Consider the following 27,904-nt stretch of genomic DNA (forward strand, 5'->3'; position numbering starts at 1 on the left):
ATGATTTTTTGTATTTTCCCCAGTTTTTTTTGCATTTTCCTCAGGTTTTCTATGTTTTTCCCACGTTTTCCGTGTTTTCCTCCAGGTTTTCTGTGGTTTTTCCCAAGTTTTTTTTTGCATTTCTCCAGGTTTTTTGCCTTTTTCCAGGTTTTTTTTGTATTTTCTCCAGGTTTTCTTGTGTTTTCCTCAGCGTTTTTTTGCGTTTTCCCAGTTTTTTTTGCATTTTTCCCAGGTTTTCTGTATTTTTCCCCAGGTTTTTTTGCATTTTCCCAGGTTTTCTGTATTTTTCCCCAGGTTTTTTTGCATTTCCCCAGGTTTTTTGCGTTTTTCCCAGGTTTTCTGTTTTTTCCCAGGTTTTCTCTGTTTTTATCCAAGTTTTCTGCATTTCCCCCACATTATTTGCTTTTCCCCCATATTTTTGTCTTTTCCCCAGGTTTTTTTTCCATTTTCCTCAGGTTTTCTACCTTTTTCCCACGTTTTCTGTGTTTTTCCCAGGTTTTCTGTGTTTTTTTCCCAGGTTTTTTGGTATTTTCCCCAGGTTTTTTTGCATTTTCCCCAGGTTTTTTGCATTTTTCCAAGGTTTTCTGTGTTTTTCCCCAGTTTTTTTGGCATTTCTCCACTTTTTTGCCTTTTCCCCAGGTTTTTTTGCATTTTCCCCGTTTTTTTTTGGTATTTTCCCCCGTTTTTTTTGCATTTTCCCCAGTTTTTTTGCATTTTTTCCCAGCTTTTCCTTGTTCTTTCCCAGTTTTCTGCATTCCCCCCAGGTTTTTTTGCATTTTCCCCCACATTTTTGTGTTTTTTCCCAGGTTTTTCTGTATTTTCCCAGGTATTTTTTCATTTTCCCCAGGTTTTCTGTATTCCCTCCCCCCCCTTGCCCCCCCCCCCCTCAGTCGGCACAGTCTCACTTCTGGATCTGGAACAGAAACAGCCTCAGGTTGATGTTCTTGGCCGCCAGCAGTTTGTTGCACTCCACCGAGTCAGCGATGGGCAGCGCCAGGTACTCGGTCTCGTTGCTCTCGTTGCTGAAGACGAAGTGGTAGATGACGGGGCGGATGCTGACGTCGTCGTAGGGCCCCTCGAGCAGCAGGAAGGAGCACTCCAGGGGGGAGTTGACCTTGCTCTTGAGGATGAGCTGGAAGGAGAGCGTGCGCTTGCAGGACAGGTTGGGGTTGCGCTCGGAGTCGTTGACGCGTGCCTTCAGTACCCACGTCTGGTTCAGCACTGTCAGTCGCGGTGTCTCGTAGTACAGGCGTGTGATGAAGTCGTCCGTGCGGTACGGGCGGAACTGGACCTCTGGTTGGGGGGGAGATGGGTATCAAAGGGGGGTCAGTGATAGGGGTGATGGGGGGCATAGGGGTTGATGGGGGTACCCAAAGGGAAGGGGTGGAAGGGGCGAGGGGGGTGATGGGAGGGGTTTCGGGGTGATGGGAGTGATGAGGGGGTGATGGAGGTGTTGGGGTGATGGGGGGTGATGGAGGTGATGGGGGTTATGGGGGGTGATGGGGGGTTGGAAGTGATGGGGGGTCATGGGGGGATGGGGGTGATGGGTGTGGTTGGGGTTGATGGGGGTGATGGAGGTGATGATGGGGTTGGGGGTGATGGGGTGATGGGGGGGATGGGGGGTGATGGGGGGATGGGGGGTGATGGAGTGGTTGGGGGTGATGGGTGGATGGGGGGTATGGGTGGATGGGGGGGATGGGGGGTGATGGGGGTGATGAAGGGGTTGGGGGTGATGGGGTGATGGGGATGATGGGGGGGTGATGGGGGCAGTGATGGGGGTGATGGGGTAATGGGGAGACACAAAGGGAAGGGGTGGAAGGGGGGAGGGGGGAGTAAGGCAATGGAAGTGGATGGGAGATGGGCAGGGAAGGGCAAGAGAGGAGTTTGGGTAATGACATGCAATGGGATGGCAATGGTGATCAAAGGGCTTGGGCAGTGCCATACAATGGTGACCAGGACCAAAGGCCTTGGCAAGTGCCATACAATGGGATGGCAATGGTCACCAATGGACTTGGGCAGTGCTATACAATGGGATGGCAATGGTCACCAATGGGCTTGGGCAGTGCCATACAATGTGATGGCAATGGTCACCAATGGACTTTGGCCGTGCCATACAATGTGATGGCAATCATCACCAATGGGCTTGGGCAGTGCCATACAATGGGCTGGCAACCAGTGGTGGCCACCACAGGGCTTTAATGATGCCTGCCGCAGTGGGGAGAGACAGGGAGGAGGAGAAGGGGGAAAGGGGAAGAAAAGGAGTGAAAGGAGGAGGAAAAGGGGGTGAAAACAGGGAGGAAAAGGGGAAAATGAGGAGGAAAAGAGAAGGAGGAGGAAAAGGGAAGGGGGAGGAAGAGAGAAGGAGGAGGAAAAGGGAAAGAGGAGGAAAAGGGAAGGAGGAGGAAAAGGGAAGGAGGAGGAAAAGGGAAGGAGAAGGAAAAGGGAAGGAGGAGGAAAAGGGAATGAAGAGGAAAAGGGAAGGAAGAGGAAAAGGGAAGGAGGAGGAAAAGGGAAGGAGAAGAAAAAGGGAAGGAGAAGGAATGGGAAGGAGAAGGAAAAGGGAAGGAGGAGGAAAAGGGAAGGAGGAGGAAAAGGGAAGGAAGAGGAAAAGGGAAGGAGGAGGAAAAGGGAAGGAGAAGGAAAAGGGAAGGAGGAGGAAAAGGGAAGGAAGAGGAAAAGGGAAGGAGGAGGAAAAGGGAAGGAGAAGGAAAAGGGAAGGAGAAGGAAAAGGGAAGGAGGATAAGGGGGGAAGAAGGAAAAGAGGGGGAAAAGAAGCAGGAAAGGGAGAGGAAGAAGAAGGAAAGGGAAGGAGAAGGAATGGGAAGGAGAAGGAAAAGGGAAGGAGGAGGAAAAGGGAAGGAGGAGGAAGAGGGAAGGGAAGGAGAAGGAAAAGGGAAGGAGAAGGGAAGGAGAAGGAAGATGAAAAGGGAAGAAGAAGGAAAATGAAAAGAGAAGGAAAAGGGAAGGAGAAAGAAAAGGGAAGGAAAAGGGATGGATAAGAAAAAGGGAAGGAGAAGGAAAAGGAAGGAGGAGGAAAAGGGAAGGAGGAGGAAAGGGGGAGGAGGAAAAGGGGAGGGGAAGGAAAAGGGAAGGAAAAGGGAAGGAAAATGGAAGGAGAAGAAAAAGGGAAGGAAAAGGAAAGGGAAGGAAAAGGGAAGGGAAGGAGAAGGAAAAGGGAAGGAGGAGAAAAAGGGAAGGAGGAGGAAAAGGGAAGGAGGAGGAAAAGGGAAGCAGAAGGAAAAGGAAAGGAGGAGGAAAAGGGAATGAGAAGGAAAAGGGAAGGAGGAGGGAAAGGGAAGGAGGAGGGAAAGGGAAGGAAAAGGAAAAGGGAAGAAAGAGGAAAAGGGAAGGAGGAGGAAAAGGGAAGGAGAAGGAGGAGGAAAAGGGAAGGAGGAGAAAAAGGGGAAAAAAGGGAAGGAAATGGGAAGGAAAAGGGAATGAGAAGGAAAAGGGAAGGAGGTGGAAAAGGGAAGGAGGAAGAAAGGGAACGAGGAAAAGGGAAGCAGGAGGAAAAGGAGAGGAGGAGGAAAAGGGAATGAGAAGGAAAAGGGAAGGAGGAGGGAAAGGGAAGGAAAAGGGAAGAAAGAGGAAAAGGGAAGGAGGAGGAAATGGGAAGGAAAAGGAAAGGAGAAGGAAAAAGGAAGGAGAAGGAAAAGGGAAGGAAAAGGGAAAGAGACATAAAAGGGAAGGAGAAGGAAAAGGGAAGTAGAAGGGAAAGGGAAAGGGAAAGGGAAAGAGAAGGAAAAGGGAAGGAAGAAGAAAAGGGAAGGAGAAGGAAAAGGGAAGGAGAAGGAAAAGGGAAAGAGACATAAAAGGGAAGGAGAAGGAAAAGGGAAGTAGAAGGGAAAGGGAAAGGGAAAGGGAAAGAGAAGGAAAAGGGAAGGAAGAAGAAAAGGGAAGGAGAAGGAAAAGGGAAGGAGAAGGAAAAGGGAAAGAGACATAAAAGGGAAGGAGAAGGAAAAGGGAAGTAGAAGGGAAAGGGAAAGGGAAAGGGAAAGGGAAAGGGAAAGGGAAAGGGAAAGGGAAAGGGAAGGAAAAGGGAAGGAAGAAGAAAAGGGAAGGAGAAGGAAAAGGGAAGGAGAAGGAAAAGGGGTAAGAGGAGGAGAAGGGAGGGAAATCCAGGGGGAAGCAGGAGAGGGACCAGCGGGGTCATCCCCACCCTACTCTGGCCTCCAGGAATGTTTCAAGGCAGCCCCAGCCTCAAACCATGGACCTGAGCCTGAGCCTGGCTTGAACCCCCTGATCCAAGGCAATTCCCTGCTTCCCAACAGGGATCAGCACCAAACCCCATCCCAAACCCAACCAGCAGGGTTGGGGATGGGATGGGATGGAGGACAGGGATGGGGATGGGGATGGGGATGAGGATGGGGACGGGATGGGGATGGGGATGGGATTGGGATGGGGATGGGATGGGGATGGGAATGGGGATGAGGATGGGAATGGGGATGGGGATGGGGATGGGGATGGGGATGGGATGGGATGGGATGGGATGGGATGGGGATGGGGATGGGGATGAGGATGGGGATGGGGGATGAGGATGGGGATGGGGATGGGGATGGGGATGGGGATGGGGATGGGATGGGATGGGGATGGGGATGGGGATGGAGATGGGGATGGAGATGGGGATGGAGATGGGGATGGAGATGGGGATGGGGATGGGAATGAGGATGGGGATGAGGATGGGGATGAGGATGGGGATAGGGATGTAGGATAGGGATGTAGGATAGGGATGCGGATGGAGGATGGGGGATGCGGATGGTGATGCGGACTGGGATAAGGATGGGTATGGAGATGAGGACGGGGATGTGGATGGTGACGGGGGTGAGGACGGGGATGGAGGATGAGGATGGGGATGTAGGGTGGGGATGGGATGGGTATGAGGATGGGGATGTGGATGGGGACAGAGGATGAAGAGGAGGACGAGGCTGGAGCCGGGTCACCTGTGTAGCCGATCTTCTCGAAGCTGAGCAGGTTGAAGATGCTGTTGTAGAGCTGCATCTCCTTCTTCCTCGTCTGGTCCATCTCATCCAGGATATCCATGAGCTCATTCCCGGTTTTGGTGGGATGGGTGCACTCGGCTTCGTGCACCGACAGCTCGTGGTATGGGCCCTGCCAGGGGCAGCCGATGCGCTTGTACTTGCACTGGGTCACCCTGGGAAGAGATAATGGGAATGGGACCATTGGATTGGGATAGAACCTTGCGGATCAGGGAAGCTGGGACCAGGGCTGCCTTGGAAGGGACCTCGGAGCTCATCCGGTTCCATAGGGACACATCCCACTTCCCGAATGCAGCATCCAGATCCCATTCCCGGGTGCCACTGGTGAGGAACTTCATCCCTGGATCCCATCCAGCTCCTGCTTCCTTCCTTTCCTCCTCATCCCATCCCTGCATCCCTTGTCCCAAGCCCCAGTCCAGGTTTCCTGCAGCCCCTTTAGGCACTGGAGCTGCTCCAAGGTCTCCATGGAGGTTCTCTTCTCCAGGCTGGGATCATAGACCAGCACCATTCCCTGTTGGGAATACAGGTCCAGGTCTCCATCCCCAGCACCATTCCCTGTTGGAAATACAGGTTCCGGACACCATCCCCAGCACCATTCCCTATTGGAAACACATGTCCTTGTCTCCATCCCCAGCACCATTCCCTGTTGGAAATACAAGTTCTGGTCTCCATCCCCAGCACCATTCCCTATTGGAAATACAGGTTCTGGACACCATTCCCAGCACCATTCCCTGTTGGGATCACAGCCCAGCACCATTGCCCATTGCATCCACAGATTCTGGATTATATTCCCAGCACCATTCCCTGTTGGGAATACAGGTTCTGGACACCATTCCCAGTAAGGAACCCAGCCCAGCACCATTCCCTATTGCAAATACAGGTCCATGTCTGTATTCCCAGCACCATTCCCTATTGGAAATACAGGTCCTGGTCTCCATTCCCAGCACCATTCCCTGTTGGAAACACAAGTTTTGGACTCCATCCCCAGCACCATTCCCTATTGGAAATAAAGGTTTTGGACAACATTCCCAGCACCATTCCCTATTGGGAATAAAGATCCAGGTCTCCATCCCCAGCACCATTCCCTATTGGAAATACGGGTCCAGATCTCCATCCCCAGCACAATTCCCTATTGGAAATACGGGTCCTTGTCTCCATCCCCAGCACCATTCCCTGTTGGAAATACAGGTCCAGGTGGCCATTCCCAGCACCATTCCCAGCACGGAACCCAGCCCAGCATCATTCCCAACTGAGAATACAGCTCCTGGTCTCCATCTCCATCCCCATCCCCATCCATCTCCTGTCTCCATCCTCATCCCCAGTTCCAATCTCATGTCCCTGTCTCCATCCCCATCCCCAGTTACAAACCCAGCTTCTGGCCTCCATCCCCATCCCCATCCCAACCCCATCCCATCCCCATCCCCATCCCTATATCCCTGTCTCCATCCCCAGTTCCAAACCCAACTCCTGGACTCCATCCCCAGTCCCAATCCCATCTCCTTGTCTCCATCCCCATCCCCAGTTACAAACCCAGCTCCTGGACTCCATCCTCAGCACCATTCCCAGCAGGGAACCCAGCCCAGCACCATTCCCAGCTGAGAATACAGCTCCTGGCCTCCATCACCATCCCCATCCCTATCTCCTTGTCTCCATCCCCAGTTCCAAACCCAAGTCCTGGACTCCATCCCCAGTTCCAATCCCATCTCCCTGTCTCCATCCCCATCCCATTACACACCTGGTCCTGCTCTCCATCTCCATCTTCCTGTCTCCATCCTCAGTCCCAGTTCCAATCTCATCTCCCTGCCTCCATCCCCATCCCCATCCCTATCTCCCTGTCTCCAACCTCATCCTCAGTCCCATCCCCATCCCCATGGTGCCGGTACCTGTCGTGGCACTCTTCGCTCTGATGCCGGTCGAGCATGGCGCGGGGGAACTGGCGGGTCCAGTAGGCACACTCGGAGGGCATCTCGCTGCCCACATCCCATGCCCATCCCCATGGTACCGGTACCCCATCCCCATCCCCATCTGGTGGTGCCAGTACCGGTACCTGTCGTGGCACTCGTCACTCTGGTGCCGGTCCAGCATGGCGCGGGGGAACTGGAGGATGCAGTAGGCACACTCGGAGGGCAGCTCACTGCCCACATCCCATCCCCATCCCCATGGTACTGGTACCCCATCCCCATGGTGCCGCGGTGCTGGTACCGGTACCTGTCGTGGCACTCCTCGCTCTGGTGCCGGTCCAGCATGGCACGAGGGAACTGGCGGGTGCAATAGGCACACTTGGAGGGCAGCTCACTGCCCGCATCCCATCCCCATCCCCATCGTACTGGTACCCCATCCCCATGGTGCCGCGGTGCTGGTACCGGTACCTGTCGTGGCACTCCTCGCTCTGGTGCCGGTCCAGCATGGCACGGGGGAACTGGAGGATGCTGTAGGCACACTCGGAGGGCAGCTCACTGCCCGCATCCCATCCCCATCCCCATGGTACTGGTACCCCATCCCCATGGTGCCGGTACCGGTACCTGTCGTGGCACTCATCGCTCTGGTGCCGGTCCAGCATGGCGCAGGGGAACTGGCGGGTGCAGTAGGCACACTCGGAGGGCAGCTCGCTGCCTGCATCCCATTCCCATGGTGCCGGTACCCCATCCCCATCCCTATCCCCATCTGGCGGTGCCGGTACCGGTACCTGTCATGGCACTCCTTGCTCTGGTGCCGGTCCAGCATGGCGCGGGGGAACTGGTGGGTGCAGTAGGCACACTCGGAGGGCAGCTCACTCACCACATCCCATCCCCATCCCCATGGTGCCGGTACCCCATCCCCATTGCCGCGGTGCCGGTACCGGTACCTGTCATGGCACTCCTCGCTCTGGTGCCGGTCCAGCATGGCACGGGGGAACTGGCCTGTGCAGTAGGCACACTCGGAGGGCAGCTCACTGCCCACATCCCATGCCCATCCCCATGGTACCGGTACCCCATCCCCATCCCCATCTGGTGGTGCCAGTACCGGTACCTGTCGTGGCACTCGTCACTCTGGTGCCGGTCCAGCATGGCACGGGGGAACTGGAGGATGCAGTAGGCACACTCGGAGGGCAGCTCACTGCCCGCATCCCATCCCCATCCCCATGGTACTGGTACCCCATCCCCATGGTGCCGGTACCGGTACCTGTCGTGGCACTCATCGCTCTGGTGCCGGTCCAGCATGGCGCGGGGGAACTGGCGGGTGCAGTAGGCACACTCGGAGGGCAGCTCGCTGCCTGCATCCCATTCCCATGGTGCCGGTACCCCATCCCCATCCCTATCCCCATCTGGCGGTGCCGGTACCGGTACCTGTCATGGCACTCCTTGCTCTGGTGCCGGTCCAGCATGGCGCGGGGGAACTGGCGGGTGCAGTAGGCACACTCAGAGGGCAGCTCACTCACCACATCCCATCCCCATCCCCATCTCCATCCCATCCCCATGGTGCCGGTACCGGTACCTGTCGTGGCACTCCTCGCTCTGGTGCCGGTCCAGCATGGCACGAGGGAACTGGCGGGTGCAGTAGGCACACTCGGAGGGCAGCTCGCTGCCCGCATCCCATTCCCATGGTGCCGGTACCCCACCCCCATCCCCATCTGGTGGTGCCGGTACCGGTACCTGTCGTGGCACTCTTCGCTCTGGTGCCGGTCCAGCATGGCGCGGGGGAACTGGCGGGTGCAATAGGCACACTCAGAGGGCAGTTCACTCACTGCCTTCTCCACAGCCAGGTTCCTGCAGCACAGGCTCTTGCTGATCTCACAGCGGCAGTTGGGACACGTTGCCTGCTCCTCCTTGAGCCGCGCGTCTGCCAGCAGGTGGATGAAGCAGCCGGCGCACATCAGGTGCCCGTTGGTGCACTGTGGAGGGGGGAGATGCATTGGGATCAATAGGGATCCATAGGGATCCATTGGGATCAATGGCAACAAGGGGAGGGGGTAATGGGGAGGGAGGGATGTGAATCCTGATGCTGGAACTAAAAGAGGTGGGAATGAGGGAGTGGAGGCTTGAAATTGCCTTGAAACCAACCAGCAGCTCTATAGGGATCCATAGGGAACCACAGGGATCAATGGCAACAATGGGTTGGGGAGGGGTTATATAGGGAGGGGGATTGAATGATGCTGTTGGGAGGACCTAAAGGGAGGTGGGAATGAGGGAGTGGAGGCTTGGAATTGCATTGAAATCAACCAGCAGCTCCATAGGGATCCATAGGGATCAATGGCAACAAGGGGCTGGGTAGGGGGTAATGCAGGGGGGGTTGAACCCTGATGCTGGGAGGACCTAAAAGGAGTTGGGAATGAGGAATTGGAGGCTTGGAATTGCATTGAAACCAACCAGCAGATCCATAGGGATCCATAGGGATCAATGGCACAAGGTGGGTGGGTCCCAACTGAAAGCACCTCAATGTGTTGGGCATGGGTTAAGAGAGAGGAGCTTGAACCCTGATGCTCTGAGGAACTAAGGAGAGGTGGGAATGAGGAAGTGGAACCTTGGAATTGCATTGAAACCAACCAGCAGCTCCATAGGGATCCATTGGGATAGATGGCAACAAGGGGGTGGGGAGGGGGTAATGGGGGGGGGTGAATGCTGGTGTTGGGAGGAACTAAAAGAAGTGGGAATGAGGAAGTGGAGCCTTGGAATTGCCTTTAAACCAACCAGCAGCTCCATAGGGACCCATAGGGAACCATAGGGATCAATGGCAACAATGGGTTGGGGAGGGGTTATATAGGGAGGGGGATTGAATGATGCTGTTGGGAGGACCTAAAGGGAGGTGGGAATGAGGAAGTGGAGCCTTGGAATTGCATTGAATCCAACCAGCAGCTCCATAGGGATCCACTGGGATCCATAGGGATCAATGGCAACAAGGGGTTGGGGAGGGGGTAATGGGGGGGTGAAACCTGATGCTGAGGGTGCAAGGACTTAAAGAGGTGGGAATGGGGAACTGGAGGCTTGGAATTGCATTGAAACCAACCAGCAGCTCTATAGGGATCCATAGGGATCCATAGGGATCCATTGGGATCAATGGCAACAAGGGAGTGGGAAGGGGATAATGGGGAGGGAGGGAAGTGAACCCTGATGCTGGGAGGAACTAAAAGAGGTGGGAATGAGGGAGTGGAGGTTTGGAAGTGCATTGAAACCAACCAGCAGCTCCATAGGGATCCATAGGGATCAATGGCAACAAGGGGGTGGGGAGGGGGTAGTGGGGGGGGGGGTTGAACCCTGATGCTGGGAGGACCTAAAAGGAGTTGGGAATGAGGAAGTGGAGGCTTGGAATTCCATTGAAACCAACCAGCAGCTCCATAGGGATCCATAGGGAAAAGAGGGGCTGGGATCCCGGATGATCCCAAGAATCCACCTCAACACAGGGATGCTGTGGATTGGTCGAATCCTGATCCTGGTGTTTTGGTGCCTCCAGGGTTGGGATAAGCTACAAAGAGCTGGGAATGGGGACGTGGAGGCTTTGGAATTGCACTGAAACCATCGGTTCCGTCGCTGGGAAGGAGGATCCATATTGATCCATACGGATCCCATGTGGATCCATGCGGATCCCATATGGATCCGCTGGGGTCATGTCCCACATGGTCCCAAGAAGCCCAACATGGAGATCTCGGTGGTTGAATCCCGGTGCTGGTATTCCATGTCTCTGGGGTTGGGATAACCTGGAAACAGCTGGGAAGAGGGGAATGGAGCTTTGGAATTGCACTAAAATGGGGGGGGGGGGGGGAATTCCCCCTTTGCTCCTTGTATCCCTCAGATCCCAAAGGCTGGAATTCTGTCAGCACCGACGGGTTTGGTGGAGTGAATCCAAGCGGGATCAGCACCAAAGCTCCGGAATCCAGTGCTGAAGGGATGGGAATGCCAGGATGGGGCTTGGGATACTGCGGAACCAAAGCCAGGATCTCAGGGATGGCATCAGGATAAACCCCTCCGGCTCCGGATCATTCCCATTCCAAGGTCGGATTCCCCTTGGATCGCTGGAATCGCTGCCTCCTTCCATCACAGAGATGCTCCCATGTGGATTTTCCTTCCCTGCATTCCAAAAGAACCTGGATTCCCTGGAAGTGCCAAGTGATCCCAATCCATTGCAAAGCCAGAGGGAAGGAGCAGATCCCAGAAGGATCCCGGATTTCCAGAGCTTGGGAGCTGCCGTCTCCGGTGATCCCGGCCCCACCAAATCCATCGGGAGCTGCTGCAGGGGCTTGGGATGCAGATGTGATCCAAGCAGGATCCTTCTCCATTCCCTCTGGATCCCGCAGGTGAGACAGGGATGATCCCAAAGGATGGGAAAGCGCCGTCGCCACAGTGGAATCCAATGGGAATCCACTCGCCTGGAATCCAATGGGAAGCCAGAGTGCTCCCGGCTGGAAACCCGTCACCTGCAGAGCTTCATCCCTGGATCCCAATGGCATTCCCACTGTGGCATTCCCGGGAGCCGGTCAAACATCCCTCCAGGAGCATTGGAAGAGCTTCTCCATCACTTCCCATTGTTCCAGCTCCAAGAGTCGGGAATGAAACCGGCTCCGGCCACGTGCATGGAGGAATATCCCATGGGATTCCAGCTCCTCATTCCAGGCACTCATTAAGGCTTCATCCTTAAGGAGCTGCTTTGGGATGACCATTGGTGTCCATTGGGACCGGGAATTCCCCCTTTGCCCTGTGTTAAGCCTGTAAGTGAAGGACTGGGATGGGAATTCAATTGCCATTCCCACAAGGCTCTGTTGGGGTGGGATATCCCGATGGGAAAGCATCAGGAATGATGCTTGTGTTTGGTACTGGAGGATACTGGAGGTACCAGGGGGGCACTGGGGGGGGTACTGGGGGGGATGCTGATGGTACTGGGAGGGATGCTGGTGGTACTGGGGGTATATTGGTCATACTGGGGGGATACTGGTGGTACTGGAGGAGATGCTGGTGGTACGGGGGGGATACTGGTGGGGATAATGGTAGTACTGGGAGGGATGCTGGTGCTACTGGGGGAAATACTGGTCATACTGGGGGTATGCTGGTGGTACTGGGGGGGTACTGATGGTACTAAGGGGAAAACTGGTGGTACTGGGAGGGATGCTGGTGGTACTGAGGGTATATTGGTCATACTGGGGGGATACTGGTGGTACTGGGAGGGATGCTGGTGGCACTGGGGGTATATTGGTCATACTGGGGGGGATACTGGTGGTACTGGGAGGGATACTGGTGGTACCGGGGGGGATACTGGTGGTACCGGGGGGGATGCTGGTGGGGATACTGGTGGTACTGGAGGGGTACTGGTATCACAGCACAATGGATGTGGAGCGAAGGGGAATATGCTTCAGGATGGGTGCATCTCTTGGGATGAATTAAACTGGGATGAATTGGGGTTAATGGGAAGGAGGGGAGCACCCCAAAGCTCCCAAATGAGGGGGGGGAGCAGCACCCAAATTCCCCCCCCCCCACCATTGAGGGGTATGGGGGGGGTTAAGGAGAACCCCCTATAACAAATGTGGGTGCTATCGGGGGGGTGCCAATAAGGGGGGTACCAGAGGTGGGGGCAGCACCCAAACTCCCCATTGAGGAGTATGGGGTCGGGTTAAGGAAACCCCCCTTATAACAAACGTGGGTGCTATGGGGGGGGGGGGGGGGGGGGGAAGAGGATGGGGGGAGGGGCAGCACCCAAACTCCCCCTCCCCATTAAAGTGTATGAAGTAGGGTTAAGGAGAACCCCCCTATAACAAATGTGGGTGCTATGGGATGAGGTGTCAATAAGGGGGGTACCAGAGGGGGGGGGCACACCCAACCCCCCCATTGAGGAGTATGGGGTAGAGTTAAGGAGAACCCCCTCTATAATGAATGTGGGTGCTATGGGGGGGGTGGTAATAAAGGGGGGACAAGAGGATGGGGGGGGACAGCACCCAAACTCCCCCCCCCACCCCCATTGAGGGGTATGGGGGGGTTAAGGAGAATCCCCTATAATAAATGTGGGTGCTATGGGAGGGTGCCAATAAAGGGGGGACAAGAGGATGGGGGGGGACACAAGAGGATGGGGGGGGCATCACCCAAACTCCCCCCCACATTTAGGGATATGGGGGGGGTTAAGGAGAACCCCCCTATAACAAATGTGGGTGCTATGGGGGGGGGTGCCAAGAAAGGGGGGACAAGAGGGGGAAGAAGCACGCAAACCCCCCCCCACCCCCATTAAAGTGTATGGGGTAGGGTTAAGGAAACCCCCTATAACAAATATGGGTGCTATGGGGGGGTGCCAAGAAGGGGGGTATCAGAGGGGAGGGCAGCACCCAAACCCCCCCCGCATTAAAGTGTATGGGGTAGGGTTAAGGAGAACCCCCTCTAACGAATGTGGGTGCTATGGGGGGGGGGGAATCAATAACGGGGTGCCAAGAAGATGGGGGGGGGCAGCACCCAAACCTCGCCCCCCCATTGAGGGATATGGGGGGAGTTAAGGAGAACCCCCTATAACAAATGTGGGTGCTATGGGGGGTGTGTTAATAAGGGGGGGACAAGAGGATGGGGGGGGACAACAAGAGGATGGGGGGGCAGCACCCAAAACCCCCCCCCCCATTAAAGTGTATGGGGTAGGGTTAAGGAAACCCCCCTATAACAAATGTGGGTGCTATGGGGGGGGGGGTGCCAATAAGGTGGGTACCAGAGAATGAGGGGGGGCAGCACCCAAACTCGCCCCCCCATTAAAGTGTATGGGGTAGGGTTAAGGAGAACCCCCCTATAACAAATGTGGGTGCTATGGGATGAGGTGTCAATAAGGGGGGTACCAGAGGGGGGGGCCGCACCCAACCCCCCCCATTGAGGAGTATGGGGTAGAGTTAAGTAGAACCCCCTCTATAATGAATGTGGGTGCTATGGGGGGGGGTGGTAATAAAGGGGGGACAAGAGGATGGGGGGGGACAGCACCCAAACTCCCCCCCCCCATTGAGGTGTATGGGGGGGTGTTAAGGAGAATCCCCTATAATAAATGTGGGTGCTATGCGGGGGGTGCCAGTAAAGGGGGGACAAGAGGATGGGGGAGGACACAAGAGGATGGGGGGGGACACAAGAGGATGGGGGGGGCATCACCCAAACTCCCCCCCACATTTAGGGATATGGGGGGGGTTAAGGAGAACCCCCCTATAACAAATGTGGGTGCTATGGGGGGGGTGCCAAGAAGGGGGGGACAAGAGGGGGAAGAAGCACCCAAACCCCCCCCACCCCCATTAAAGTGTATGGGGTAGGGTTAAGGAGAACCCCCTCTAACGAATGTGGGTGCTATGGGGGGGGGAATCAATAACGGGGTGCCAAGAGGATGGAGGGGGGCAGCACCCAAACCTCGCCCCCCCATTGAGGGATATGGGGGGAGTTAAGGAGAACCCCCTATAACAAATGTGCGTGCTATGGGGGGGGGTGTCAATAAGGGGGGGACAAGAGGATGGGGGGGGACAACAAGAGGATGGGGGGGCAGCACCCAAACCCCCCCCAACCCCCATTAAAGTGTATGGGGTAGGGTTAAGGAAACCCCCCTATAACAAATATGGGTGCTATGGGGGGGGTGCCAATAAGGGGGGTACCAGAGAATGAGGGGGGGCAGCACCCAAACTCCCCCCCCATTAAAGTGTATGGGGTAGGGTTAAGGAGAACCCTCCTGTAACAAATATGGATACTATGGGGGGGGAGTGCCAATAAGGGGGGGTACCAGAAGGGGGGGCAGCACCCAAGCCCCCCCTCACATTAAGGGATGGGGGGGGGGGGGTAAAGAGAACCCCCTATAAGAAATATGGGTGCTATAGGGGGGTGCCAATAAGGGGGTTACCAGAAGGGGGGGCAGGACCCAAACCTCTATTGAGGACTATGGGGGGGTGAGGAGAACCCCCTAAAACAAACGTGGGTGCTATGGGGGGGGTGTCAATAAGGGGGGAACAAGAGGATGGGGGGGCAGGACCCAAACCCCCCATTACAGAGTATGGGGTAGGGTTAAGGAACCCCCCTATAACAAATGTGGGTGCTATGGGGGGGTGCCAACAAGGGGGGGGGCAAGAGGATGGGGGGGGCAGCACCCAACCCCCCCCCCCCCATTAAAGTATACGGGGTAGGGTTAAGGAAACCCCCTATAACGAATGTGGGTGCTATGGGGGGGGAGTGCCAATAAGGGGGATACCAGAGGGGGGGGCAGCACCCAACCCCCCCATTACAGTGTATGGGGTAGGGTTAAGGAAACCCCCTCTATAACAAACATGGGTGCTATAGGGGGGGTGTCAATAAGGGGGGGGCAAGAGGATGGGGGGGGCATTACCCAAACTCCCCCCACATTGAGGGCTATGGGGGGGGGGTTAAGGAGAACCCCCTATAACAAACATGGGTGTTATGGGGGTGCACAAGGGGGGTCAGACCCCCTGTGTGCTCTGTGTGTGGGGGGGGATACGGGGGGTGTCTGTGTGTGTATGGGGGGGGGGTACGGGGGGTGTCTGTGTGTGTGTGGGGGGGTGCACAGGGGGGGTCAGACCCCCTGTGTGCTGTGTGTGTGGGGGGGGGGGGGTACGGGGGGTGTCCGTGTGTGTGGGAGGGGTACGGGGGGGATCAGACCCACCGAGGCCCGGTTGTGTGGGAGTACGGGGGGTGTCTGTGTGTGGGGGGGATGTGCCCATGGGGGTGTCTCTGTGTGTGTATGGGGGTACGGGGGGTGTCTGTGTGTGTATGGGGGGTGCCCATGGGGGTGTCTGTGTGTGTGTATGGGGGTACGGGGGGTGTCCATGTGTGTGTGGGGGGGTGCAGGGGGGTTCAAACCCCCCTGTGTGCTCTGTGTGTGGGGGGGGGTACGGGGGGTGTCTGTGTGTGTATGGGGGGGTAGGGGGGGGGGTCAGAGCCCTGTGTGTGTGGGGGGGTACGGGGGTGTCTGTGTGTGTGTGGGGGGTGCCCATGGGGGTATCTGTGTGTGTGTATCGGGGGGGGTACGGGGGTTCATACCCCCCTATGTGCTGTGTGTATGGGGGGGGGTTCATGGGGGGGGTGCCCATGGGGTCCCCCGGTACCTGGTATACGGAGGCCTTGGGCAGGTCGAGGCACACCGTGCAGCACAGCACCGAGTGCAGCCGCTCCTCCAGCTTCACGCTCCCGGCCGCCCCCCTCGGCGGCCCCCCCCCCGCTCCTCCTCCACCTCCTCCTCCTCCTCCTCCTCCTCCGGTCCCGGTCCCGGCCGCCCTCAGCCGCTTCTTGGGCGGCGCATCCGGATCGGCCCCGGCCTCGGCGTGAGGCCGAGCCCCGCCGAGCAGCGGCCCCGCTTCCTCCGAGCCCCCCGCGTCCCCCGGAGCCGTCGCCGTCGGGCCCGGTAGGGCCGAGGAAGGGGCGGAGGGGGCGGCCGGGCCCCCCCCGGCCTCTCGCTCCTCCGCCCCGGACATGGCCGGCGCCGCCGCCGCCTCACCCCGACGCCGCCGCCATCTTGGCTTCTTCCCCCCCCCCAACAAGTTACCACACGAGTAGACCACGCCCCCTCGAAGGGAGATGGCCAATCAGAGAGCGAGGGAGGAGGGAGGAGAGGGGAGGTGGCCAATCAGAGGGAGAGGCCCCGGCGGAGCCACGCCCACTGAGGAGCGTCGGAGGTGGACGCCGGAGACGGACGCAGTCGACCCCGGGAGGAGGGAGGGGCTTGAGTGACGTCACGGAGGGAGAGGGCCAATGGGAGAAGGGGAAAGGGGAAGGGGCGGGGACACGGGGGGCGGGAGGGGGGGCGGGGTGAGGGGGAGCTTCCCGGGGAGACCGGTATGGACCAGTGTGACCAGTATGGACCAGTGTGACCAGTATGGACCAGTATGGACTAGTATGGGCCAGCGTGACCGGTATGATCTGGTATGGACCATTGCAACCGATATGGACCAGTATAGGCCAGTATGGGTCAGTGTGACCAGTATGGACCAGTATGGATCAGTGTGACCGGTATGGACTGGTATGGACCATTGCAACCGGTATGGACCAGTGTGACCAGTATGGACTGATATGGACCAGTATGGACCGGTATGGACAAGTGTGACCAGTATGGACTGATATGGATCACCGTGACCAGTATGGATCAGCGTGACCAGTATGGACCAGTGTGACCAGTATGGACCAGTGTGGATCAGCGGACCGGTATGGACTGGTATGGACCACTGCAAGCGGTATGGACCAGTATAGACCAGTATGGGTCAGCGGGACTGGTATGGACTGGTATGGATCAGTCTGACCGATATGGACCAGTATGGATCAGAGTGACCAGTATGGACCACTATGGATCAGTGTGACTGGTATGGACCAGTATGGGCCCCTCTGACGAGTATGGACCAGTGTGACCAGTATGGACTGGTATGGGCCATTGTGACTGGAATGGATTGATATGGACCAGTATGGATCAGTGTGACCAGTGTAGACCAGTATGGATCAGTGTGTCCAGTATGGACTCGCATGGGCCACTGACCAGTATGGATCAGTGTAACCAGTACAGACCAGTATGGGTCAGTGCGGCCAGTATGGACTAGTGTGGACCAATGCGGGCCAGTATGGACTGGTATAAGCCAATATAGACCAGTATGGATCAGTGTGACCAGTATGGATGAGTGCAAACAGTGTGACTGGTATGGGTCAGTGTGACCAGTATGGACCAGTATGCACTAGCGTGGACCAGTGCGGGCCTGCATGGGCCAGTAGAGGCTGGTATGGACTAGTATGGGTCAGTGAGACCAGTATGGACCAGTATGGGTCAGTATGGACTAGTGTGACCACTGTGGACCAGTTCAGACAGTATGGACCAGTATGGGCTGCACCAGTGCGAGCAGTGACCCCAGTACAACCGGTGACCCCAGTACAACCAATGACCCCAGTACAAACAGTGCCCCCATTATAATCAGTGCTCCCATTGCAACCAGTGCTCCCAGTGTGACCAGTTTACAACCAGTGCCCCCAGTATAATCAGTGCTCCCAGTGTGACCAGTTTAAAACCAGTGCCCCCAGTATAATCAGGGCTCCCATTACAATCAGTGCTCCCATTATAACCAGTGCTCCCAGTACAACCGGTGCTCCCATTATAACCAGTGCTCCAGCCCTAGGGAAGGGGCACGTGACCTGATGACGCGAGGGGCGGAGCCAAGAGCCGCGTGGTGGGCGTGGCCACTTGGTGGGCGTGGCCATCGACGGGCCAAGGTCCCTTTGGTGGGTGTGGTTAAAGGAGTGGGCGTGGCCAGTGGATAGATGGGCGGGGCCTGCGGTGGGGAGGGGGAGTGCGGAGGGGGCACGGGGGGGCCACGAGTGCACCACGTGTGCAAGGGGGGGGCCACGGGGTGCAAGGGGTGCACAGGGGTGCAATGGGTGCAAGGGGGTACACGGGGGGGATGCAAGGGGTGCAATGGGTGCAAGGGGGTGCAATGGGTGCAAGGGGATACACGGGGGGGTGCAATGGGTGCACAGGGTTGCAATGGGTGCAATGGGGGTGCAATGGGTGCAATGGGGGTGCAAGGGGTGCAATGGGGGTGCAATGGGTGCAATGGGTGCAAGGGGTGAGAGGGGTGCACAGGGGTGCAAGGGGATACGGGGGGGTGCAAGGGGTGCACAGGGGTGCAAGGGGTGCAATGGGTGCAGTGTTGCACTGGGGTTGCCCCGGGGGTGCAATGGGGGTGCAATGGGTGCACAGGGGTGCACAGGGATACACGGGGGGGTGCAATAGGTGCACAGGGGTGCAATGGGTGCAATGAGTGCAGTGTTACCCTGCGGGTACCCTGGGGGTGCCCTGGGGGTGCAATGGGTGCACTGGGGGTTCAATGGGGGTGCAATGGGTGCGCAGGGTGCAATGGGTGCAAGGGGTGCGTGTGAGGGTCCCTCCCGCGTGGCTGTGCCCGTACAGGGTGCACAGGAGCGTGTGCAGGGGGCTCAGCACCGCGCTGGGGGTGCAGGATCGGCCCATTGGAGCACCCCTGAGTCCCAGCTCTTCCCATTCTGCCCAGTTCCATTGTATCCGGTCTTCATTTCCACCCCATCCTGTTTCCATCCATCCTATCCCATCTGATCCATCCCATCCCATCTGGTCCATCCCATCCCATCTTATCCATCCCATTCCATACTGTTTGATGCATCCCATCCCATTCCGATCCATCCCATCTGATCTACCCCATTTGATCCATCCCATCCCATTCCATTCCATCCCATTTAATCCATCCCATTCCATTCCATCCCATCCCATCCCATCTGATCTATCTCATTTGACCCATCCCATTCCTATCCTGCTCCATCCCATCCCGTCCTATCCATCAATCTCATCTCATCCCATCTGATCCATCCCATTCCCATCCCTTCCATCCCATCCCCATTTGATCTATCCCATTTGAGCCATCCCATTCCTATCCTGCTCCATCCCATCCCATCCTATCCATCAATCCCATCTCATCGCATCTGATCCATCCCATCCCCATCTGATCTATCCCATTCCACCCCAACCATCCCATTAAATTCATCCCATCCCATTCCCATCCCACTTCACCCATTCCCCCCCATCACATCCCACCCCATCCCCTCTGATCCATCCCATTCCCATACCATCCATCCCATCCCCATCTGATCTATCCCATTCCATCCCAACCATCCCATTTAGTTCATCCCATCCCACCCCATCCATTCCCATCCCATCCATCCCATGCCTCCAATCCTACCCCATTCCCAACCCACCCCATCCCATCCAACCCCATCCATTCCCATCCCATCCATGCCATGCCTCAAATCCTACCCCATTCCCATCCCACCCCGTCCATTCCCATCCCATCCATCCCATGCCTCCAATCCTACCCCATTCCCAACCCACCCCATCCCATCCCACCCCATCCATTCCCATCCCATCCATCCCATGCATCCCATCCCACCCCATTCCCAACCCACTCCATCCCATCCCATACCACCCCATCCATTCCCATCCCATCCGCCCCATGCCTCCCATCCCACCTCATTCCCATCCCACTCCATCCCATCCCACCCCATCCATTCCCATCCCATCCACCCCATGCCTCCCATCCCACCTCATTTCCATCCCACTCCATCCCACTGCATCCCACCCCATCCAATCCCATCCCACCCCATCCATTCCCATCCCATCCGCCCCATGCCTCCCATCCCACCTCATTCCCATCGCACTCCACCCCATCCCATCCCACCCCATCCCATTCCCATCCCATCCATCCCATGCCTCCCATCCCACCTCCCTCCCATCCCACCTCATTCCCATCCATCCCACCCCATCCCACCCCATCCATTCCCATCCCATCCAACCCCATGCCTCCCATCCCACTCCATCCCATCCCACCCCATTCCCAGTCCACCTCTTCCCCCATCCCACCCCATCCATTCCCATTCCCATTCCCACCCCATTCCCATCCATTCCCATTCCCACCCCGCTCCCGTCAGCTCCCGATGCCGCCGCTGCCGCAGGACCCCAGCCCGGTGCCGGTGCCCGCCCCCCCCCCCCCGCCGCCCCCCGCGGCTCCGGTACCGGCGCCACCCGAAGCCTCCGTACTCGTACCTGGCGCTCATCGCGCTCGTGATCCGCGCAGCGCCCGCCCGGCGGCTCAAGCTCGCGCAGGTACCGGGAGAGAACCGGTAACACCGGTAATACCGGTAACACCGGGAACTGACCGGTACAACCGGTTACACGGGAACACCGGGACCGAACCGGGACAACCGGTAAAACCGGGAACTGACCGGTAAAACCGGTAACACCGGGAGCACCGGGAACGGACCGGGAACACCCCGGTACAACCGGTAACACCGGTAACACGGGAACACCGGGACCGGACCGGGAACACGGGGAACACACCGGTACAACCGGGAACACCGGGACCGGACCGTTATAACCGGGAACACCGGGAACGGACCGATACAACCGGTAATACGGGAACACCGGGACCGAACCGGTACAACCGGTAGCACCGGTAACACCAGGAACCACCGGTAATACCGGTAACACCGGAACCGACCCGGTACAACCGGTACAACCGGTAACACCGGTAACAGCGGGAACACCGGTAACACCGGTAACACTGGTTACATCGGTAACACCGGAACCGACCCGGTACCGCCCCGGTACCACCGGAAACACCCCGGTACAGCCCCGGTACCACCGGTACCATCCCCGTATCACCGGTACCACTTAGGTACCACCGGTACCTCCGCTATCACCCCGGGACCTCAGGGACCCCCCCCCGGGGACTCCCCACGGGACCCCCCCGGCAATCCCGGTGTTGGGAGCCCCAAAGCGCTCCCCAAGACCCCCGGGACCCCCCCCAGGGATCCCCCTGTCCCGGCTTTACCCCAACACCGGCACCCTCGGGCCCCCCCGGGATCCCCCATTCACCCCCATTCACCCCCATTCATCCCCATTCACCCCCATTCACCTCCATTCATCCTCATTCACCCCCATTCACCTCCGTTCACCCCCATTCATCCCCATTCACCCCCATTCACCTCCATTCACCCCCATTCATCCCCATTCACCCCCATTCACCTCCATTCATCCTCATTCACCCCCATTCACCTCCATTCACCCCCATTCATCCCCATTCACCCCCATTCACCTCCATTCACCCCCATTCATCCCCATTCACCCCCATTCACCTCCATTCATCCTCATTCACCCCCATTCACCTCCATTCACCCCCATTCACCCCCATTCACCTCCATTCACCCCCATTCACCCCCATTCACCTCCATTCATCCTCATTCACTCCCATTCACCCCCATTCACTCCCATTCACTCCCATTCACCTCTACTCAGCTCCACTCACCTCCACTCACCTCCATTCAACCCCATTCACCCCCATTCACTCCCATTCACCCCCATTCACCTCCATTCACCCCCATTCATCCCCATTCACCCCCTTCACCCCATTCACCCCCATTCACCCCCATTCACCTCTATTCACCCCCATTCATCCCCATTCACCCCCATTCACCCCCATTCACTCCCATTCACCCCCTGCCCAGGCTCCCCCCAACCCCCCCATCACCCCCCACCCCTCATCCCTTTGTGGGGGGGCAGGGTGAGCACCCCCCCTCCCCCCCCAACCCCCATAGGAACCCCCCAAAGCCCCTTTGGGACCCCCGTGACCCCCCCACGACCCCTCCCCCCCCCTCCCCCCTCCCGGTCCCTCCGGTCCCGGCGCCGATGCAAATGAGCCCGTGGGGGGTCGGGCGCCGGTGGGGGGGGGGGGAGGGGGACAGAGGGGTGGGGGAGGGGGGGAGGGGTCTCTGTCGCCTCTGTCGCCGCTATCGCTGCATCGCCTGCAGCGACACCTCCCTGCCCCCACCCCGGGGGGGGCCCATTGATGGGGGGGGGGCATTGGAGGGGTTCTATAGGGAAAAAGGGGGGTCCCCATTGATGGGGGCATTGATGGGGTTCTATAGAGGTAAGGGGGGTCCCCATTGTTGGGGGTGCCCCAGGGGGTGGGGAGTCCCCATTGGAGGGGTTCTAGAGGGGTAAGGGGGGGTCCCCTTTGACTGGGGGGTCCCCATTGATGGGCGTCCTAAAGGGGAAAGTGGGGTCCCCATTGATGGGGGGGTCCCCATTGATGGGGATACCCCAGGGTGCGGGGGGTACCCACTGAAGGGGTCCTAAAGCGGGAAAAGGGGGGGTCCTCGTTGGTTGGGGGGTCCCCATTGGAGGGGTTCTATAGGGGTAAGGGGGGTCCCCATTGTTGGGGGTACCCCAGGGGTGGGGGGTCCCCATTGAAGGGGTTCTATAGGGGTAAGGGGGGTCCCCATTGATGGGGGTACCCCAGGGTGCTGGGGGGCCCCATTGAAGGGGTTCTAATGGGAAAGGGGGGGTCCCCATTGATAGGGGGAGTCTCCATTGATGGGGGTACCCCAGGGTGTGGGGGGTTCCCATTGAAGGGGTCCTAAAGGGGAAAGTGGGGTCCCCATTGATGTGGATACCCCAGGGTGTGGTGGGCCCCCATTGAAGGGCTCCTAAAGGGGGAAAAGGGGGGGTCCTCGTTGGTTGGGGGGTCCCCATTGATGGGGGGACCCCAGGGTGCGGGGGGTCCCCATTGATGGGGTCCTAAAGGGGAAAGTGGGGTCCCCATTGATGGGGGTACCCCAGGGGGTGTGGGGTCCCCATTGGAGGGGTTCTATAGGGGTAAGGGGGGGTCCCCTATGGTTGGGGGGTCCCCATTGATGGGTGTCCTAAAGGGGAAAGTGGGGTCCCCATTGATGGGGGGGTCACCATTGATGGGGATACCCCAGGGTGCGGGGGGTACTCATTGGAGGGGTTCTATAGGGGTAAGGGGGGGGTCCCCTTTGATTGGTGGGTCCCCATTGATGGGGGACCCCAGGGTGCGGGGGTCCCCATTGAGGGGGTTCTATAGGGGTAAGGGGGGGTCCCCATTGATAGGGGGGGTCCCCATTGATGGGGGGACCCAAGGGTGCGGGGTCCCCATTGAAGGGCTCCTAAAGCGGGAAAAGGGGGGGTTCTCATTGGTTGGGGGGTCCCCATTGATGGGGATACCCTAGGGTGTGGGGGGTCCCCATTGAAGGGGTTCTATAGGGGTAAGGGGGGTGTTTCCAATGGAGGGTCCCCATTGTGTGTGTGTGGGGGTCCCCATTATGAGGGTCCCCATTTGGTAGAGGGGGTCCCCATTAATTGGGGCATCCCCATGGGGGGGCTCCCCAAGTGGTACCTCCAATGGGAAGGGTCCCCATTGGGGGTGGGGGTATCCCCATTATGGGGTCTGTGTATGGGGGGGGTATCCATTGTTTGGGGTCCCCATTGCATTGGAGGGGATTCCCCATTGCTTGTAAGGGGGGGTCTGAATCAGTCTCCATTGGGGGGGATGATTTGGGGGTGCAGCTCCCCCCATCCCCCCCATTAATGGGATATCCCTGCCCCCCCCCCCCAGATTATCCAGGAGATCCGGAGCCTGTTCCCGTTCTTCGGGGGGGGGGTACCAGGGATGGAAGGATTCAGTGCGGCACAACCTCTCCTCCAACCCCTGCTTTGCCAAGGTTTGGGGGGGGAGGCAAGGATTTGGGGGTCCCCATATGGAGGGCGTGGGGGGGTATCACTTTTTGGGGTGAAATCCCCCCTTTTTTGGGGTCCCAATTGGGTTTGGGGGGGTTTACTCCTTTTTCTATGGGCAGCATCAGCTTCTGATGGGGGGGGGCCAATGGGATGCACACATTTGGGTGTCCCAAAGCCCTTTTTGGGGCTGAAACACCCGTTTTTGGGGCTGAAACCCCCCGTTTTTGGGCTGAACCCCCCAATTTTAGCACTGAACCCCCCATTTTTGGGGCTGAAACCCCCATTTTTGGGGCTGAACCCCCCATTTTTGGGGCTGAACCCCCGGTTTTGGGGCTGAACCCCCCACTTTCGGGGCTGAACCCCCCGTTTTTGGGACTGAAACCCCCGGTTTTGGGGCTGAACCCCCCCATTTTTGGGGCTGAATTCCCCTTTTTTGGGGCTGAAAACCCCCGTTATTGGGGCTGAAACCCCCATTTTTGGGGCTGAACCTCCCATTTTTGGGGCTGAAACCCCCATTTTTAGGGCTGAACCCCCCAGTTTTGGGGCTGAACCTCCCGGTTTTGGGGCTGAAACCCCCATTTTTGGTGCTTAATCCCCCATTTTTGGGGCTGAACCCCCCATTTTTGGGGCTGAATTCACCTTTTTTGGGGCTGAAAACCCCCGTTTTTGGGGCTGAAAACCCCATTTTTGGGGCTGAAACCCCCATTTTGGGGCTATGCACCCAGTTTGGCCCCGATTTACCCCATTTTTGGTGCAATGCATTCGTTTTTTGGTAGTTTCACCCATTTTCTGGGCTTTCTGACCCCGGTTTTGGGATGATGTCCCCATTTTCTGAGTTCCCCCCACCATTTTTGGGGTGATTTATGCATTTTTGGGTGTTTTGAGCCCATTTTTGGGGGATGATGTCATCATTTTTTGATATCTAAACCCATTTTTGGGGTGATAAATCCTTTTTGGGGGTGTATGTCCCCCTTTTGGGGCTGATTTACCCATTTTGGGTGTCTATGAACCCATTTTTGGGGTGATTTACCCATTTTTGGGGTGTTTTGCCCGTTTTTCACACATCTGTGCCCAGTTTTTGGGGTGATTTATCCATTTTTGGGCTCTTTTGCCTGATTTTGATGTCTCTGAACCCACTTTCTGTTGTGATTTACTCTTTTTTGAGTGATTTGCCCAATTTTTTGATGTTTTGCCCAGTTTTATGGTGTCTGAGTGCACTTTTTGTGGTGATTTATCCATTTTTGGTTAGTTTTGCCCAGTTTTCAGGTCTCTGAACCCACTTTTTGGGGTGATTTATCCATTTTGGGGCAGTTTTGCCCTGTTTTGATTTGTCTGAACCCACTTTTTGTTGGGTTTTACCCGTTTCTAGGCTGGTTTGCCCAATTTTGCCATGTTTTCCCCATTTCTGGGCATTTTCCCCCATTTTTGCTGTGTTTTACTCGTTTCCAGGGCTGTTTTGCCCAGTTTTGCCGTATTTTCCCCATTTTTGCCATTTTCCCTTTATTTTCATGGTTTTCCCTATTTTTGCAGTGTTTTCCCCATTTCCAGGCAGTTTTCCCCATTTTTGCCATGTTTTCCCAATTTTTGGGCTGTTTTTTTACCATTTTTGCTGTGTTTTCCAATTTTTGCTGTTTTTTTTCCCATTTCCATGCTGTTTTCCACATTCCCATGCTGTTTTCCCCATTTCTGTGCTGTTTTCCCCATTTTCCCTTGTTTTTCACATTCCTGTGCTGTTTCCCCATTCCCAGTTTCCCCCATTCCCTCCCTGTTTTTCCCCATTTTCCCATGTTTTCCCCATTTCTGCACTGTTTTCCCCATTTCTCCCATGTTTTCCCAATTTCCTTGCTGTTTTCCCCATTCCCACCCTGTTTCCCCATTTTTCCCATGTTTTTCCCCATTTTCACATGTTTTCCCCAATCCCATGCTTTTTTTCCCCAATTTTCCATGTTATCCCCATTCCCTGGCCATCTCACCCCATTCATTCCCGTGCAGTACATCCAATGTTCATCCCCATTCCCTGGCAGTCTCATCCCATTTCTCCCATGTTATTCCCATTCCCATGCACTTCATCCCATTCCCACCCCATTCCTGTTCAGTCCACCCCATTCCCGTGCAGTCCATCCCCACGTTATCCCTATTCCCGTTCAGTCCATCCCATTCCCGACCATTCCCGTTCAGTCCACCTCATTCCCACCCCATTCCCGTTCAGTCCACCCCATTCCCACACCATTCCCATCCATTCCATCCCATTCCCATGCAGTCCATCCCATTCCCACCCCATTCCCATGCATTCCATCCCATTCCTGTTCAGTCCATCCCATTCCCATGCACTCTATCCCATTCCCATTCAGTCCATCCCATTCCTGACCATTCCCGTTCAGTCCATCCCATTCCCGTTCAGTCCATCCCATTCCCATTCAGTCCATCCCATTCCCGACCATTCCCGTTCAGTCCACCCCATTCCCATTCAGTCCATTCCAGTCCCGACCATTCCCGTTCAGTCTCACCCCATTCCCGTTCAGTCTATCCCATTCCCATCCCATTCCCATTCAGTTCACCCCATTCCCATGCAGTCCATCCCATTCCCCCCCCCCCATTCCCGTTCATCCCCCCCCATCCCATTCCCGTCCCCATTCCCGTTCCCATTCCCCCCCCCATTCCCATCCCATTCCCATCCCATCCCGCTGTCCCCGCAGGTTCTCAAGGATCCCCTCCGCCCCCAGACCATCCCATTCCCACCCCATTCCCATCCCATTCCCATCCCATTCCCACCCCATTCCCATTCATTCCCACCCCATTCCCATTCCCGTTCCCATTCCCGTTCCCATCCCCGTGTCTCCCGCAGGTGCTCAAGGACCCCCTCCGCCCTCAGACCATCCCATTCCCCCCCATTCCCATGCAGTCCATCCCGTTCCCGTTCCCATTCCCACCCCATCCCCGCTGTCCCCGCAGGTTCTCAAGGACCCCATCCGCCCTCAGTCCATCCCATTCCCACCCCATTCCCATTCCCGTTCCCATTCCCACCCCATCCCCCCCCCATTCCCATCCCATTCCCGTTCCCATTCCCATCCCATTCCCGCTGTCCCCGCAGGTTCTCAAGGACCCCTTCCGCCCCCAGACCATCCCATTCCCCCCCCCATTCCCGTTCATTCCCGTTCCCATTCCCGTTCCCATTCCCATTCAGTCCATCCCATTCCCGTTCATCCCCCCATCCCCCCCCCATTCCCATCCCATTCCCATTCCCATCCCATCCCTCTGTCTCCCGCAGGTTCTCAAGGATCCCCTCCGCCCCCAGACCATCCCATTCCCATCCCATTCCCACCCCATCCCCCCCATTCCCATTCCCATTCCCATTCCCGTTCATTCCCGTCCCCATTCCCGTTCCCATCCCCGTGTCTCCCGCAGGTGCTCAAGGATCCCCTCCGCCCCCCGACCATCCCATTCCCATCCCATTCCCACCTCATTCCCATCCCATTCCCTCTGTCCCCGCAGGTTCTCAAGGATCCCCTCCACCCCCAGACCATCCCATTCCCACCCCATCCCCATCCCATTTCCATTCCCATTCCCATCCCATTCCCATTCCCATTCCCTCTGTCTCCCGCAGGTTCTCAAGGACCCTCTTCGCCCTCAGGCCAAAGGCAACTTCTGGACCGTGGACGTGTCCCGGATCCCGTCGGGGGCTCTGCGGCTGCAGAACACGCCCGTGGCGCGGGGGGGGGGCTGGGCACCTCCCACGTGACCTCACCCCCTTCATCCTCCGGGGCTGCCCCCTCCCCCCCCCCGCCCCCCCCCACCCCCCCCCCCCCCCTCCCCCCCCCTCCCCCCCCCCCCGCAGCTCCTTCTCCATCGCTTCCCTATTGGCTGATCCGAGGAAAACGGGGACCCCCCCCGATCCCATC

The 27,904-nt window shown here is 57.3% G+C and overlaps 2 protein-coding genes across 2 annotated transcripts; one reads left to right on the top strand and one right to left on the bottom strand.

Annotated features, from left to right (window-relative positions):
- Positions 1 to 885: 885 nt before the first annotated feature.
- Positions 886 to 16,118, bottom strand: LOC117436226 (cysteine and histidine-rich protein 1). Its single transcript, XM_034063284.1, has 4 exons — positions 16,015 to 16,118; positions 8,630 to 8,868; positions 4,941 to 5,152; positions 886 to 1,293 (listed from the first exon to the last, which is right to left on the bottom strand). Exons 2-4 carry the CDS (start codon positions 8,848 to 8,850, stop codon positions 902 to 904), a joined length of 825 nt encoding a protein of 274 aa, XP_033919175.1. The 5' UTR covers positions 8,851 to 8,868; positions 16,015 to 16,118; the 3' UTR covers positions 886 to 901.
- Positions 16,119 to 16,946: 828 nt separating this feature from the next.
- FOXH1 (forkhead box H1) lies at positions 16,947 to 27,790 on the top strand (the record flags this gene model as incomplete). Its single annotated transcript, XM_034069070.1, is given in 7 exon segments — positions 16,947 to 16,983; positions 17,043 to 17,136; positions 20,423 to 20,573; positions 23,884 to 23,919; positions 23,921 to 23,989; positions 27,610 to 27,707; positions 27,709 to 27,790. Coding segments are annotated over 7 exon segments (567 nt in total), but the record flags the coding sequence as incomplete, so codon positions are not given.
- Between the last annotated feature and the right edge of the window lie 114 nt (positions 27,791 to 27,904).

The sequence above is a fragment of the Melopsittacus undulatus genome, chromosome 1 (assembly GCF_012275295.1).
Source record: "Melopsittacus undulatus isolate bMelUnd1 chromosome 1, bMelUnd1.mat.Z, whole genome shotgun sequence".
Taxonomy (NCBI): Eukaryota; Metazoa; Chordata; class Aves; order Psittaciformes; family Psittaculidae; genus Melopsittacus; species Melopsittacus undulatus.

Excerpts from the sequence above, each read along its gene's own strand:
- LOC117436226 (XM_034063284.1), bottom strand. The coding sequence starts at position 8,850 with ATGTGCGCCGGCTGCTTCATCCACCTGCTGGCAGACGCGCGGCTCAAG. Across the intron at positions 5,153-8,629 it reads AGCGAAGAGTGCCACGACAG|GGTGACCCAGTGCAAGTACA; the intron begins GTACCGGTACCG and ends ATCTCTTCCCAG. Across the intron at positions 1,294-4,940 it reads CGAGAAGATCGGCTACACAG|AGGTCCAGTTCCGCCCGTAC; the intron begins GTGACCCGGCTC and ends CCCCCCAACCAG.